The sequence below is a fragment of the Rhipicephalus microplus genome, chromosome X (assembly GCF_043290135.1).
Source record: "Rhipicephalus microplus isolate Deutch F79 chromosome X, USDA_Rmic, whole genome shotgun sequence".
Lineage (NCBI taxonomy): Eukaryota > Metazoa > Arthropoda > Arachnida > Ixodida > Ixodidae > Rhipicephalus > Rhipicephalus microplus.
In genome coordinates this window covers 442,419,276-442,436,424 of record NC_134710.1, presented here as the reverse complement: position 1 = coordinate 442,436,424, position 17,149 = coordinate 442,419,276, and the positions used below count along the sequence as shown (strand labels likewise).

At 44.3% G+C, this 17,149-nt stretch overlaps 1 protein-coding gene across 7 annotated transcripts in view; it reads left to right on the top strand.

Moving 5' to 3' along the window:
- The window catches only part of LOC119161804 (uncharacterized), a 268,657-nt gene that overhangs the window by 138,385 nt on the left and 113,123 nt on the right, over positions 1 to 17,149 (top strand). The window contains exon 1 of one of the 7 annotated variants that reach the window (XM_075880547.1): positions 5,945 to 6,039. The exons of the other annotated variants lie outside the window; for them this stretch is intronic. Coding sequence (XP_075736662.1) covers positions 5,976 to 6,039 — 64 coding nt within the window. The 5' untranslated portion in view covers positions 5,945 to 5,975. Of the gene's footprint in view, positions 1 to 5,944; positions 6,040 to 17,149 lie in introns of those variants that run through there. 7 annotated transcript variants of the gene reach the window in all.

The following is a 17,149-nucleotide window of genomic DNA, read 5'->3' as shown; positions in this document are numbered from 1 at the left end:
ATTGAATGATATGTGGGGTTTAACTTCCCCAAACCACCATATGTTTATGAGAGACGCCTTAGTTGAGGGCTCCGGAAATTTCGACCACCTGGGGTTCTTTAACGCGCACCTAAATCTGAGCACACGGGCCTACAACATTTCCGCCTCCATCGGAAATGCAGCCGCCGCAGCCGGGATTTGAACCCGCGACCTGCTGGTCAGGAGCCGAGTACCTTAGCCACTGTACCACCGCGGCGGGGCATATATATATAGTAATATATAAAGTACACGCATTTAGGTGACACGCCACCGCCCCCTTAACTATATTCATGCAATGCCGCTTAGAACAGCCGCTATTTTTGCGCCCTGCATTTTTTGACCAGCTACGTGGTGTAGTCAATATCGTGGTGCAGTCGATTCGGTGGTGTAGGGGGTTCAGATTACCTTCTTCGCCCCTCTACTTACAGCCTCCTGGTTCTGCATGCGTTTGACACAATAATTTTTTTTATCCCACAGCTTTCTGAGCACAGCTAGCTTGCAATAAATCGACTCGGTTATTCTTATTACTGTAGACGCCTGCTCAACAAAGAAAGAGTTGAGAGAAGTAACCAGAATAAGACACGCCCTTTATAAATAATTTTTGATCTCTCACAAGGACTTTTATGGAGCTCAAATTCAGTAAATGGGCGTGTCATACTTCAAGGGTTATGACATTATGTGCTAGACATGATTGATGGGCAGGTATGACGAAATCTGCATCAAAAAAGCGCACCAGAGAAGCCAGAGCTCATAGCATGCAGTTCCTGCACGTGGCGCGTGGCTCTTTCGGTACTATTAGACTGCAGCGCCGCCACTACGGGCAACGCGGGAGGCATCAGGCAGCGAGGCGCGATCACGCCACTCAACACTTCTAGTACACTCTAGCGATGGTGCAAGCGAGTGGGTCTATAGCATGGTGATGGTTTCAATGAGCGAAGAGGTTCCGAATGTCAGCGTGAAGTGGCTCTACGACGCCTTCAGCCCAGACAGCAGCAAGGCAACTAATACAAAGTGGATCGTCATATTAGTTGCCTTGCTGTAGCTGGTGAGCCACTCGTGCGCATCCGTCTGTGCAGAGGTTGACGAGGAGGCACTTTAGTCAGATGGGCAGGCCGAACTGGCGTCTATTTCGCACATAAATGTGCCCGTGGCTGCCATGTCATTCGGAACCCCGTAGTTGACCGAAACACTCTTCACGTTTGATGTGCTTGCGTCTAATTCAGACGTGAGCGTCTGGGCGTCTGCCATGACAGCCGGAATCACGTTTCTGCAAGGGCAGTTGGAACTGGTATGGTGTGTGACAGAAGCGTGATGCACGTGACCAAATGTTAGATGGTAATTTCGAACTTTAATTTGCACGTGAGCGTCGACCACGCCAGAAGCGGTGCGTATGATGTAGTGGTAGATTGAATAAAAAAAAAACCAGTCACCCTTCTGCAACTCTTTCGGGTAGCACGGTTCAGCTCAGCTCTTGCAGGCAGAGGGAAAGAGGGACACAGAAAGGCAGAAGGGAAAGGTAGAGAAAGAGAGTGGCGGCATAAGTTGGGTGCTTCCGTACGGTGGAACAGCCGTGAAAACTCCGCACATTCCATCGCATCAGCGTGAATGCGATGGAACCTACAGAAAGGAACTAATAACGTGCGAGCAATCCTAACGCTTGTGCTGGCGTCCTCCTCGTACTCTTTTTTTTTCTCTTTCGTGCGATGCGTGACTAGCAATTCCAAATACGCGTGCATGGGTTTCAAAAGATGGCGATAGTGCTGCTCTGGCCGACTGGGCTCGCCTACGCCACCTCCTGACGCCGACAAGAACTCTCACCGGGCCCCGCCCTTGGACTCCTGCGACCATGTCCATCTTTCCTATTTTCGCCTTACTTTCAGATGTCACTGCCCCTGCGCCACGCTCTCTTCTGTCTCCTCTCTCTCTCTCTCTATACCTTTAATCCTATCCTTTTAATCCCTCCTCCACCCACCCCTCGTGAGCTACTGTTGAGGTGTTCTTCCCCTGAGAGACAGTTACGGGGCTCACTTTTCTCTTCTTTTCATTTAAGAATCGCCCCCCCCCCCCTCGCAAGCACACCATGAGCGTGGCGTGCACTCATGACTTACATTTACATGCATGTCATGATTAACATGTTAGGGTCCGTCACTTATGTTCACCATGTAGTCATGTCATACCCTACCAGTTTTGTAATATGTAATGTGAACGAAACCACTGTAAGGGCAACAAGACCTTGAAATGTCATTCATGACATAAATGTCATGAATGTCATGATTCATGTCATGGATGGATGGATGGATGAATAGATGTATGGATGCATGGATGGATGGATGAATGGATGCGGGCAGTCGCAGAGGTTTGCTCAGAAATGCTTCGCATTTAAAAACGAAGGCTCGATCCTCGTTCGAGCCTAATTTAGGAAGGAGTTCCAGTTACATCTTTCTGTAATGCGAAAGAAACCGGTTAGCTATCACGTCCAGGAATCCTGAACATCAACAACTAGCGTCATCTGTTGGGTTTACTGCTAAGTGGCAGCTTCACTGAACGAGAGCTGATCTTTAAACATTTATTGCACCGCGACGCTTCAGTATAAGCATAAATTACTCTGTGTATACAAAACCTGCACGTCATTCTTTAGCAGTAAGAGAAAGATCGCTTTATAGCCATGAAGTGTCTGGGCTCAATCGACAAAATACATTCAGTTTCAATCGACAAAACACAATGACTTACACATGAATTTTCTTCAATTAGGCAAATTCAATCAATGGCATAGTTTAATGTAACAATTAATTTAAAACATTCGGAAAAACTGTCAGAACAGTCGGACAAAATAATGTTATATTTTTAGGTAGTATTGCCAGGCACACCATTGAAACTTGATTATTGTTGCATAGCAGTAAGCAGCAGTAGTGATTATAATAGTTAATTAGGTGTGAAAGTTATAAAAAGATCTTAATTGCAATGTGTAATTATTATTACTTACATTAGGTTTTGTGTAAATGGGGTAAATAACAATCGGAGAATCTAGTTGCAATGAATCGTATGAAAGTACAGACAAAGAACGGATGATTGATACAAGAAATATAGGTTGAAAATTAGTTATTAGTAGTTTTTGGTTTATTAGTGTTTTATTTAAAAAGTGACAATTGCTTCCAGAACTTAATGACCAACAATTACAGAATATTTAGGCTTATTTGAACAATGATCGCTTAGTTATTCACTTGTAATAATCGATTGACTCGTTTTAAGCTGAAAGTAGAAAATGTGTACTAAACAAGGACATGAAGTATATCAGCCATTCATTACATTAAATTGTGACTGGAGAGTTAAAGGTCATTATTTTTAATGGTTACGGTTGATTAGTAATGAGGAATAAAAATTAAAGTGTTTTTAGTATTGAATAGAGGAATCAAGTGAAAGGTATTAAAGAGATGACCATTCCAGTTTGTTATTTATTATTAGGGCCGTACAAGTTTCAGATAGCAAATACAGCTTCGTTCCAAGTAAAAATTATTTCAGTAATCCTGCCACAAACGCTCTTTTCTAGGTTTTGTATTTCCAGCGTATCGCACGTGTATCCAGTACTGCCTTGCGGAAATGGTGCCAGAATTTGAGTGCATTGTAGGTACGATTCGGTTCACCTGTGAGACTTTTGCGCCTAAACGCAAACAGAACAGCTATTCTCGCGTTGAACACTCCGTACACATGTCCAATTCAGTCTTCACTGATTGGCTGGAGCTGGCGAGCAGCGCAGCGCCTGTTTCCGGTCCTTCATGCGCAACGTCATATTGACACAACGCAGTTTTCACAACTAGCGACACAAATGAAAAAGATGGAATGCATTTCGCCACAATGAATGCTGTCCCCCCCCCCCCCCGATATCCGCTTTTATCTTTGAGGCCGTGTATGAACTTCAATCACACTGGCCCTTGATTTAGATTTAATGCGGCAGCCCACCTGACACCACTGTAAGGTCGGTACGCATTTCCTGCATCACTCCTAAAACATCTCAGCACGTTTATCCGCACGTGCAGGCTTGTCAAGTTCGAGTCGTATTGCTGTACATTTCGTCCACTTATTTTCTGTTCATGCCGGAAATGTGCTGGTGAGTTTGGTGCCACTATGTGATCAAGAGCAGTATGACGTCACTACTGAATGTTTTCTGCGAAACTGAACGCAACCTGCCTAAGTGGACATGCCTAAGAGTTGGACACCGCGAACATTGCGCCCTTTATTATCGATGGCCTTCACTGCTCGCAGCTATCAGTGCATGGCGCACATCGCTTGCTGTAGTTTGACTGTCGGGCTACCAGTGCCAAGTACAGCCAAATCATCATCACAATCATTAGCAGTCTAAGCCCATTACAGAGCAAAATACTCTCCCACATTTTGTCCGTCAAAACGGTCCTTCAGTCTGCTTTCTGCTGCCAGGTTATAAGAGAAAAATTCTAGTATACCCACCTATAACTTTGTCACCCTCTCATGTGTTTGCCTTCCCGGCTGCGGCGGCTGCATTTCCGATGGAGGCGGAAATGTTGTAGGCCCGTGTGCTCAGATTTGGGTGCACGTTAAAAAACCCCAGGTGGTCGAAATTTCCGGAGCCCTCCACTACGGCGTTTCTCATAATCATATGGTGGTTTTGGGACGTTAAACCCCACAAATCAATCATGTGTTTGCCTTCTCTTGGAAGGCAGTTAGTTACCCGCAATGACCAATGGTTACACCGCGTGTAGCATTACGTACTCGGTCAAATAAAGTTACAGCTTGAACACGTAAACTAAGGTTGATGTTGGCATTACAGCCATGTGGAAACACCATCGCGATGCACCAGGTGATAACTCAAAGCGGGACGAGTAATACATCAGGATGTTCTTGCTAGTAAACATTTTTTAGCAGTCTTGGCACGCATGCCGGGGATTGCAAAAACAGAGCTCAGCTAACCCCGCCAAGGTGCTCTAGTGGCTAAAGTACTCAGCTGCTATCCTGCCGGTTGCGGGATCGAATCCCGGCTGCGGCGGCTGCAGTTTCGATGAAGGCGAAAATGCTGTAGGCCCATGTGCTCAGATTTGGGTACACGCCGAAGAACCCCAGGTGGTGATATTTTTTGGAGCCCTCCACTACGGCGTCTCTCATAATCATATGGTGGTTTTGGGACGTTAAACTCTACATATCAATGAATCAGAGCTCTGCTAGTTGGCATTTATTATAAAAGAACAGGACGTGCAAACACGCTCAATTGCAGGAAGGAACTCGGGATGCCACTAACGCCTTCTAGCAACTGAAGGTGCACACAACGGCGCAAAAGACATGAAACTTATCTCCGCTTGTATGCTAATCTATCCATCTGGCACACGAGGGGATCTACGTGAAAGATTATTGTTAAGGCATTTGATTTCATCTTAAATACGATGAGATAAAACACCTTAAGATGGAGATATGATTTGGGGACTGCTGGGCATATTGTGGACTCTACACGTTGTAGCACTGGTTCGATTAGTGCAAGAGGACGTCAATGCTCCTCGATAGCATTGTGCAGTGAATTAAACACATTATACAGGGTGTTTCCAGAAATATATACATTCTTTAAGATTCGCAGAAAGGAGGTATCTGCGTGCTACTTGCACATTTCCTTTTTGTGGCAGAAGGCATCTTCAGATTGGTACAAACAATAATTACGGCTGTAATGATAAAAATTGCACAATTAACTTTTTAACCTGTGGTAATAGGCGGTCAAGTCAAATGAGCGAATGCAAGCACTTCCTACGAAAAGTGCATAGCCACTCAGAATTTTCGGAAGCGCGGCCGCTGCAATCACCACGGAGCGATGAGATCTGGCAAAACCGAAACTGAGACTTCAAACGGTGCATCTACCATTTACTTCGGCAACGCCCTCAGTGACCACACTTTTCCTTGCCGTTATCAACCGTCAATTTCGACACTTCACTTCGAGGCCGCTTATGAACTCTCGCTTATTGTTGCTCGCCCAATGCGAGGGGATGAAGAATATTTTATTTTTAGAGGGTAAGTTTTGTAACGCTATATGTTCAAAGTTTATTCTTTGTCTCATATCAACCTTGTGGCACCGGTGCGCTAGCGTGACAGGCGTGACGTCGCGCTGCGTGATCCGCTGCCAAAATGCGTTGCAGCCGCACTCACTCGGAGCCTCGCTGCTGCGATACCACATGACTAAAAGAATGTGAAAGCTGCTTCGTAAGTGCATGAACGCTCAGTCCTCCAATAGATGACATGTGTGATGGGATCATCTCTACATGCGCTTGAGTGGAAGCGACAGGCTGAATCTAGTCATAGAGTAGACAAAGATATCGCAGGCTGTGAAAGCTCAAGTTGGTCAACTAAGGCCCCTGAATATATAGAGTTATCATCTCCCGTGACATCGCAGGTCTGTCTCTACCTCGCATGGCTCGACGGCATTGCTCGCTCGTACATATCTGTTGATTTGAGTCGTTGACCAAGCTACCGGCCGATCGCTACAGCCGAGCTCAATAACCTCAACTACAACAACATAACGTGAGAATAATACATTTGTTAAATTTTTTGTTCACTGTCAGAAATATTACTAATTATAATGTTGTTGATATTGTTACTATTATACAGTGAACCGACTATTTTTTTGAAAATTCGGTGGTTGTCTTACTACAGGCGCCATGGGAGCGAGTCATAATGTACTACACACACTACACCAACAACCTCGCGTTCTTTGCAGCAGCACTTGTTTTCGTTTATGGCTAATGTTCCACTAAAGAGTGGCCTGTTGCAAACAAATGTGGGGTCGGCGCTGGTGTCGGCGTCTTTAGTTGAGAACAAAAAATGAAAACTTTGTCGTATGCGAAAGGTCGGGATAGATGCAAACAAATGAACAATGTTAATAATCAGCTCGCGCGCAAATTCAACCCGGTACTTCTGCATGAAAAACGGGTGTTTGACAACACAGCCATGCCAGTGTTGAAACAGTTAAAAAAATTGGTTCCAAATCTGCTTGTTACACCGCAAATGTCGACGAAAGACGATAGTCTTGCACCTGGAGAGAGTGAAAAAAACGTTTATTTGATGTTCTGCGCAAGAAAATCGGTGAATGGTGTTCTGCCGTTTGACTCGGTAGAAATATCAGCCGTTATGCAGACATTGCGGAATCAGGGCGTCGGTGAAGTATATATAAACATCCTGGAAGAAATCTACAGGGGATCAACTGCTACCATAGTGCTTCATAAAGAAAGCAACAGAATACCGATAAAGAAGGGTGTAAGGCAGGGGGACACAATCTTCCCAATGCTATTTACCGCGTGCTTACAGGAGGTTTTCAGAAGCCTAGAATGGGAACAGTTAGGGATAAGAGTTAATGGAGAATACCTTAGTAACCTGCGCTTCGCCGATGACATTGCATTGCTGAGTAACTCAGGGGACGAATCGCAACTCATGATTACGGAGTTAGACAACGAGAAGGTGGGTCTTAAAATTAATCTGCAGAAAACGAAAGTAATGTACAACAACCTCGGAAGAGAGCAGCGCTTCGAGATAGGTAATAGTGCACTTCAATTTGTAAAAGGCTATGTATACTTAGGGCAGGTAATAACCGCGAAGCCGAAGCACGAGATTGAAGTAACTATAAGAATAACATTGGGGTGGAGCACATTTGGCAAGCACTCAACTCATGCCGGGTAGATTGGCACTATCCCTCAAAAGGAAGGTATATAACAGCTGTATCTTGCCAGTACTTGGCTACGGAGCAGAAACCAGGAGACTTACAAAGAGGGTTCAGCTTAAATTGAGGACAACGCAGCGAGCAATGGAAAGAAAAATGGTCGGTGTTACCTTAAAAGACAAGAAGAGAGCAGAGTGTATTATGAAACAAACGGGGTTAAGGATGTCATAGCTGAAATCAAGAAGCGGAAATGGACATGGGCCGGGCATGTAGCGCGTCGACAAGATAACCACTGGTCATTAAGGGTGACTAAGTGAATCCCCAGGGAAGGCAAGCGGGTTAAGGGGAGACAGAAGGCTAGGTGGGCAGATGAGATTAGGATGTTTGCGGGTATAAATTGGCAGCGGCAAGCACAGGACTTGGTTAACTGGCGGAACATAGGAGAAGCCTTTGTCCTGCAGTGGACGTAGTCAGGCTGATGATGATTATTCTGGAGGCGCTGTGTTAGTGCCTCGAGCGTGTAGCGGAGGTGAACGAGCGCATCGAGGTACGTTAGACGCAACGCCATCTGGCAGTAATCTTCGAAAACGAAGGTGTGCAGCCCGCGAAGAAAGATGCGCGCAGTCTCGGAGGTGATAAGGTGTAGAACGCAATACGATGGGCAGATGCCACCACTGTGACGTCGTAGCAAAGCGTTCGAAACACCTTTCTGAGCATCGCGTTGCACTGTCAGCGCAGCGCGATAAACGCAATATTCCTTAGTCACCTGTGTGTGCCTCTTCCAGATAAAGGCAGACATACAAAACATCGAAGCGTTGTTTTGGCGCCTCATATGTGAACAATGATTGCTTTTTAATTCACAATCGCACAGCTATGAACGCTAAACCTTTAGCAATATTGGTGGGCGCTGTGCATGGGGTTGGCCGTTTGATGCCGTTTGAGGCATCGTTAGGGTGGACAAACAGACAAATGTACAGACACACAGACCAAAATATTTTCGTCGAAGGTCCCCAAGAAAGACCATCGTCTTTAAAAACTACGAGAATGTCATCTAGTGTGTGGAGGGCCCTTAACGTGTGTAAACTTGCACCGCAGAAGCGTATTGCACTAGCGTCAAATATTTATTTGCGCAATAAGTGGTTGGTTCAAAAACTCGTCAATAAGCGTGTCAAGCAAGTAATATGTAAATAGATCTTACTAACATACATTTTGAGAAACATTACCATGTAAAAATCTCTCCGCGCTGTTCTTAGGCAAGACGTGCGAATAGGCAATTACACAAGTAGCAGCGAGGAGACCACACGAGCGCTATCTTCAAACAACCTTGTACGGGTTCCTCGCTTTAGGTAAAAGTGGCTGAAATAGCGGGGTCTCAAACGAAGACGTGAAGCCACTGTGCGTGCAGATAAAATAACCAGTGAATCCAAGAGAAGCAATTTACGTTTTTGTACATCCAAATACATAATCGGCGGTAAATCCTAAAACTACGATATGGTTATGAGGGGTGCCATAATAGAGGGCTCCGGAGATTTCAACTATCTAGTGTTCTTTAATGTGCGCTGACATCTCGCAGTGTACGCGCTTCCACCATTTAGCCTCGATCGATAGGTGATCTCCGCGACTCTAGTCAAACACGCGGCTTTCGACTCAGTGCCCGACCACTGTAACCGCTACATCACCAGAGCGAATGGTCGCATATATAAATATAAATTGGTTTCACTACGCTTTCACGAACAGTTAGCAATCAGGCTAAGATGAGCTGTACGGCACGTCATGTACATAATAAAATAGAACATTTTGGACGTCCTTTATTATGAGCTTTAGAAACCTGAAGTGCACTGTTTAGATTGAAGCTTGTTATTAAAAATGCCCAAATTTGAAGAAAATACTAAAACATTTTAATCTCTGTAGCCAATTTCAGCCTTTATTTCTGCTTTTTTCTGATCTTCTCAAACGTTTGTCACTGGCAGCGAATACGGCATGGCACCATGCCTTCACGCTATACCACAATATATATATATATATATATATATATATATATATATATATATATATATATATTGTAAACGGTGACACCAACAATTATTACCAGAGTGAAGCCTGGCTCTGAATATTATTCATGTGTATACTTGCCATCACATAGGCTATTATTTTCTTGAAATTAGCTTTTGCAGATTACAAAAACAGCAGCAACAAAAGGACGTTCTAACTTCAAGAAACCAGTAGGGGCTGACAAATATACAACCGTATGAAATTTATCGAAAAACACAAGAGAAAGGGCAGCAACCCTTTCGAAATAAGTTTTTCAAGCATAGCCAAGTGAGCTGACCGCGATACATTGCTGCAAAAAAACAAAATTAGCACAAACCTTGATTCCCAAACGAGCTGACTGTTCGTGGTACGACTTGCGCTTACAATTCAGCGATAACGGTTCACTCTCGGTGGCGACAGTCAACATCGATCTGCTTTTATTTATGTATGGTCACTTTGCCTGCCGTGCAACACGCGTTATCATGCCAGTTTTCAATCTTGAAGGTCCGTACACTACATGGTGTGAAAAACAGCGACCTAAAAGCAATGTCCCAAATTCCTGGGTATGATTTCAAAAATGGAAAGGTGTGGTTGCATCAACGTGACGCTTGACTTTTGAAAATAATATATAACATATTGGAAAGACCTGAAGCAATATAAACTCAGCTGTTTGAAGCACACTTGGAGCTACATATACTAATTTGACATCGCCGACGAGTTTATTCGTAGCTAAAATGACTCTATATAAACTGCCTGAGACCCGATTTAGAGATCATTGGCCATACTAGAAGCAAGTCTAACAGCAACTTTTTTTCCTTCGTCAATTTGAAATCTAACACCTGGGCACTTTCCAAGTAGGTTTTCAAAGTCCTTCACAAAACAGAGTGCACAAAACACGCGACAGAAAGAGATCGAGACGAAATATCAGGTGAGCGCTTGTCCTGATCTCTCTGTGTGTCGTGTTTTGTGCGCTTTGTTTTATGAAGAACGATCAATAACCATCACGCACAAACCTCGTCCCTCTTGTAGGTTTTTCAAAGTGCAGTCAGGATGCTTCACTTCAAATATTCAATTAGAAGCTTCCACATATCCACTATTGTAATTAAATTTCTCATATAGAAAACTACATTGAACGCACAATAACAAGATGTTAATGAGTTCTGATTCTGTGAGAGTAGAAAATTGTGTTCAAGATGCACTTTTGCAACTTGTTGAAGTCACCTGTGCACAGTCAGCCAACATATTACTACTCTCTCTCTCTCTTGTCTTCCTCTGTTTCTCTCTCTGTAGTCGTTTCTGACCTTCTTTCTTATCTCTGCCTTTCTTTTATACTTTTTCCTTTCCACGCTTCACTTCTCTTTCTCTCCTGTTTGTTTGATACATTTTCTTCCCTCTTGCTCGCCCGCACAACCCTTTTCCGACGCCTTTGCTACACCAAACAGGCTGCGTCAAGAAATGTGTCCATCATTACTGAACAATTACAGGAAGGAGTTATCTGAGTGCAACTTGCAGCGTTCTCTTTACTGTTGTAGAAGGAATCTTCATATGCGTGAAAACATTAATTACGACTGCAAATATATATATGGAAACAGTCAACTCTTTAACAAGGAGAAATAAGTGATCGTGTTAAATGAGTCAAGCCCTTCCTCCAAATAGTCCATAGCCAGCCACAAAATTCTGAAAAGTGGTCACTGTTAGTCACCGCGGGGCGATGAAATCTGGGTAATTTAGCAGGAGAAACTGAAACCGTTGCATCAAACAGCGCTTCTACCAATCACTTTGAAAACGCCCTCACTGATGACACTTTCTCTCGCATCGAGGGAAGAGGATAGGCGAGCGTTGATAAGCGGCCTTGTGGGAGGAAAGCGCTGCTACGAAACCAAGTATGTAGATTGCCGGTGATAACAGAATAAGAAGGCATTGTCGATGTGATTGGTAGATACACCATCCTGTGCTTCGGTTTCGCCTGCTAAATGAGCTAGATTACTTCACCCCGCAGTAATTGCCAGTGGCCTCCTTTCTGAACTCTCCAGTGGGTGTGGACACATTGCAGGAATGACTCGGATTCGTCTAGAACGCCTGTTTTGACTGGTGAAAAGTTTTCATTTCTGCAAATAATGTCGTAATTGGTGAGCATCGGAAAGTTCCTTCTGCCACAGTAAAAAGAACAAACACCACCGGTAACACACAGGTAACTCCTTGCTGTGATTTTTCAATCAGTGGACACATTTCTTGAAACACTGTAGTGAGTACTATACACAGCTATGCTATGTATGCTGTGCAAGCGTACAAGAATGTTGTAGAGAAACAACTAACAAATCATTGTACCACAACCAAATTCTTTAGCATGGTCACTCATCTAAGAGATACAGGCGAGTAAATGGAAAGTCAATGAGAATGGTACTTGCGTTAGCGATGTGCTTGTCCTAAGCGCCTTTGTAGTGTATGATTGAAAATTGCCAATACTTCATATATTCGATCTTGATAAGTACGCCGATTGTTAAGTGCGATGTCTTCATTGTGGCCTGCGATACGAGCTGAATAAATTTATCAGTTCTCTGTCCGTATTGAACTAATTAAAAGTGTCATGCATGTGATAAATAAATAGCATAAAAAAGAAAACTATATTGCAGAATGGTTGCGACACTCGCCTTCATATCGTCGATTGGCTTTTCGAGTCTCACCTCGCCGAGAAATTTTTTTCACCAGGACTTTCTTTTTGTCTCTGTATGTTTATTTTCACTCCCTCGCTTCCCTCTTTCTCTCACCCATCAGTTATTGCAACCTACTCCAGAGAAACCGGCACACGTGTTCCGGGAGTGAAGTAGAAAAGTCGTTCTATAGCTAATACCCCAGAGTGAGTGCGGGCCATGCACTTAAGCCATCATCATCATTTGATGGAAACAGTGCAGCTCAGTCACGGACAATCTGACGCAGTGGGCCGTTTTCTGCATGATAGGGTGTGTGCGTGTGCACGTCTATTGATTGCAGTGGGACTTATACAGAAGGAATGCTGTTCCCCCTGACATTCATATGTAACCTAACGAGTTTACGTTACAATTGCACTGATTCTGAATCGAACGGTGGCGTTGCTCCATTTCTCCCAAAAGAAACTAGTTCTTGAAACGTCATTCCAAAAAAAATCGATTCGTTGACTCCGTAGCTTTTACGATCAGTCTGCGCTGAAATTCAAAGATCAACTCCTGAATAGCCCATCATATCACGTGGTTGCGGGTAATTTTGCATCTGTTGTGAAGATCATTCACTGCTACGCCTTGAGCCACCTTCAATGCTGACAGAAGATATGTCACCTTTGGTAAGGACTAGGGCAGGAGGGCCGTGGCTAGCTTCACCCTCGCAAGGGCGCGCGAATTCCGTTCATCATCGAGTCATTCGACAGGGACACCTAGTCTGCCTCCTACCATTACTCGATCGGACCTTTTATGTAGTTGCCTAATCTTTCATGTTATGATGACATACAATTTCCACTCTAATGGCAGCCTCTGATGAATTCCAGGAACTGTGTACTTCCCCACATTTACACCTCTAAACCCGGCAACTGAAGGCAAGCTGCACTGGGAAGCATGTCGTCAATTTATTTTTATCCTTGCTGCGCGCAGTTCCACAGATCACAAGCAAGCACGCTCCGCATGCTCCAGACGGGGTCTTACCCCTCTAGGGGCTTTCTGAGCATGCTTCATCCGGATATTGATCCACTTTGCCCAGATTGTGGTGAATTTTGCTCTTTGAGTCACATGCTCTGGCAGTGCCCTGCGTTACAGGATTTTAAAACAGAAGACTGGACGACGGCAATCACAGACCCCAGACAAGACGTCCAGCTTCAGGCTGTCCAGAGGGCCCGTGAACGAGCGGAGAGGCATGGCCTCTCTGTTCCGACATGGGACTAGCCAACGGCTGGGTGGGGACCTACATAGTTGGCCCGCTGCCTTGCCTCTCAGGACCAAATAAAGTTGTTTGTCTGTCTGTCTGTCTGCTGCGCGCAGTCTAACGAGCACACGGAAACTTTCCATAGCTCCCATAAGATGCGCTGTCGCATAGTGACACGCCACGGCAGTGCTGCTTTTTCGACTGGCAAATGCTGGGTATCTAACTAAAAATAACTCACAGGGAACGCATTTCTGTCATGACATCACTGGTATGGTCGGCAAATAAAGGTAAGGGGTGTGAAACTAGCGAGTGGAGGAGGGTTGTCTCGGTAGCTATTCTTTTTCATTTAGCATGGCAGCAAAACTGTTCATGCTGGCTTGCAGGTCCATTGAGTGACGCTGCCATTCGTTACATTTATTCAAGCATTCTTCAAGTTTTTTTTTGTGTGTGTTGTGAAGTGGCCAAACAAAGGCCTATTGTTTCCTCAATAATAAAAACGAAATGAAGACTAGGTAAATTAAGCTTTTGTTATCCTTCCGTATCATACTTTAGAACCGACATGCATATATTGTAAATGTGTTTATCTGCAAAAGCCGCTTTAAATCACTGATGAAATGTACACAAAGTGAGCAAACATTAAACACATTTAACCCAGAATATTCAAACCAATGCAAAAAATAACCACGAAGTGACCACGTCTTATTTGGTTCAATCGCGTCTGTCATGACGCTGCATGTACTTTTTTCACAGAATTTGAGTGTGTTTATAATGATGATGCTGATGATGACGAGGACGACAATAGTATTACGTTTGTATTTTTTTTCTTATTTTCTTTATTTCTTATTTTTGGTATTTCCTTTTCATTTTTCTTATTTTCTTTATTTTTATTCTTCCTATTTTCTTGATTTTTGATTTCTTTTTTATTTCTTTCAACAATAGAGGAGACTGCGGGTAAAAGTTGCTTGAGACACAAGCAACTTGACAGAAGGCCCGCAGCCACCTCTACAACGCAGCAGCAACAGCACACATGACACAGCAACGAAGAAAAATTCCTGTTCATACACAAACAGTTACATCAGCATAATCTTGTTTACTATGTGAGCCTAAATTGATGAAATTATCACGCAGTGTTCGTGCAAAAGTAAACAGTATTTCAGTTTTATTTATGACATGAGTTCAAAAGGGTTGATAATGTGAAATATATTTGCTGCGTAGAGTACTAAATAATACAGAAGCTCGGAAGAGATACGTGAAACAACGAGAGATTGTTAAAGAGGTGTTGCCACGAGAAACAATGTTTCTATGTTTTGGCAAGTTGACTTGTCTTCATCAGAGCAGCAGTATTGCCTTGAGGAATAATAGTGTATTTGCCACTACATTGGCTCCAGCTACATTCCTTTTTCAACGATATCTAAAACCAATCGGTCCTTTATTTGTGCTTTAGTGAGCGTATTAAAAGTAAACGCATTAGGGTGTCATACCGTCTACTTGTATTTCCATGGACAAGGAGCCATTGCTTGGCTTGATTCGACCTACATTCAAAAAGTAAAAGATTAACTACTGCTATTGTCCTAGACTACAATTGTTGCTACCTGGCAGCACGCTAAGTTAACTGGCTTTGCGCTTTTTTCTCTGACCTTGAGATGAGATTGTTTGGACATCAAGTTTCTGTTTGAGCTGAAGGCCTGGCGGCGCTCATTGTCTCGAATGTCCACCGCCGAGAATTAACCCTTTTTTTTCTGGGGCATAAACGGGCAACCACCTAGTTCTCCGAACTAAACTGTAGGTCACAGGGTGCGCCGGTTGATAAACAAGGCACTAGCCCCTTCCCATAGTAGAAACAACCCGCCGAAGAGATGTAAGTGATTGCCTCAGAAGCTTATCCCCCTCGCCCAGTGGAGAACATGCCCAGCTCTTACAAATGGGCGTGGTTGCATATATTTTAGGGTGGAGTTTTGAACAATGAGCATGAGCATGATTGAGCATAAGTGAACTCATGTCTATGGTCCCCATTTTTTCGAGGCAGATAAGCATATAGCCCTGCTAATCAGTGTGGTTGCTTGTGATAATTTTGTCTCGCTTCTAGGAGTTTTTATTGCGACTTTGTGTCGGCCAACCACCTGAACTTAGCTTTTCGTCTAGTTGAGAGGCGTAATCAACGTGTGCCACAAGGACATCTGAACTTCAGTCCTGGTTAGCTCGACCGGCCTGTGTTTACCGTCAAGATTTAGCTTCCGAAAGCAATAGAGTTGCAATGCAACCGGCATCGTAGTCGTGCCAGAACTATTTGGTACTTCTGGCATATCCGATCAACGAGGACTTAACGCTGCCGGTCATCACGTATGCCATCATGCACCTGTTAATGCTTTTGAACTTTCACGTGTTTAGCATTGTTTGCATATTTTTTGTGTGTTCATTCAGTGCCTCTTTATACTTCTTGCTTAAACAGACAGACAGACAGACAGACAAAGAACTTTAATGGGTCCTGAGAAACGCTGCTTCTTTGGAGCAACGTCGCGGGCCACTCCCACGTAGGAACGGGGAAGCCTAGCCTCACCGCCGCATTGTGGGCTCTCTCAACAGCCCGTAGTGGTGGTAGCAACTCTGAACTTCGTAAGGCAGACTCCCAATTTTCTTCTGTGAGCCGACTTGGGCCCCGTAACGAGGGGCACTGCCAGAGCATATGTGCCAAGTCACTAACTTCACCACAATCAGGACAAGTAGAGTGAAAAGCCTCGGAGGAGACTATGCTGAGGTAAAATAGGCTTGAATAGGACCTGGTCTGGAGCATTCTAAACGTGATGGCCTGAGCTCTAGACAACTTGTTATGCGGAGGAGAAAATGATCGCCTACTCAACTGGTAGTGTTTAGGCACTTCACTGAATGTAAGTAAAGCGTCCCTGAACATCTCGCTGCCAACCTGTGGACCTACGTCCTCCCCAGCGTGGAGGGTTAGTGCACACGCCCAGGAGTGAGCAGTGTCGTTCAGGTTTACTTGAGAGTCCAGTAGGAGTTTGAGATGTGCAGGAAACCAGGTAATGGTATGTGGAGAAAGTGTCCTATTTTCAAGTAGTATAAATACTTCAGTACAGATGAAACCAGAGGCGAAAGCCTCGACCGCTGACCTTGAGTCTGTGAAGATTTGCCATCTACTGTCATCCAAAAGGGCAAGGGCTACAGCCAACTGTTCGGCCTTTGAGGGAGTTGAGTTTCTAACTGACGCAGCATTGATAATAGAACCCATATTATTGACGGAAATAACAGAAAACCTAGCTGAGCTACCGTACTGAGCGGCATCGACAAAACACACTGAATGAGGATCGTTCCCAATGTTCTTCATAAGTGTGAAGGTCCTAGCCCGGCACCTTCCTACGTTGTGCTGAGGATGGAAGTTTCGCGGAAACGGAGAGACCTGGATGGCAGTACGCTGTTCATCCGGTAGTTGAAGACGGTGATCCTTTACGAGCGCAGGACTGAGGCCTAGGACAGACAGAATCTTCCTACCAGACGGCGTAGACGACAGGCGCATTAGCTGTGCAGCCTCTTGGGCTT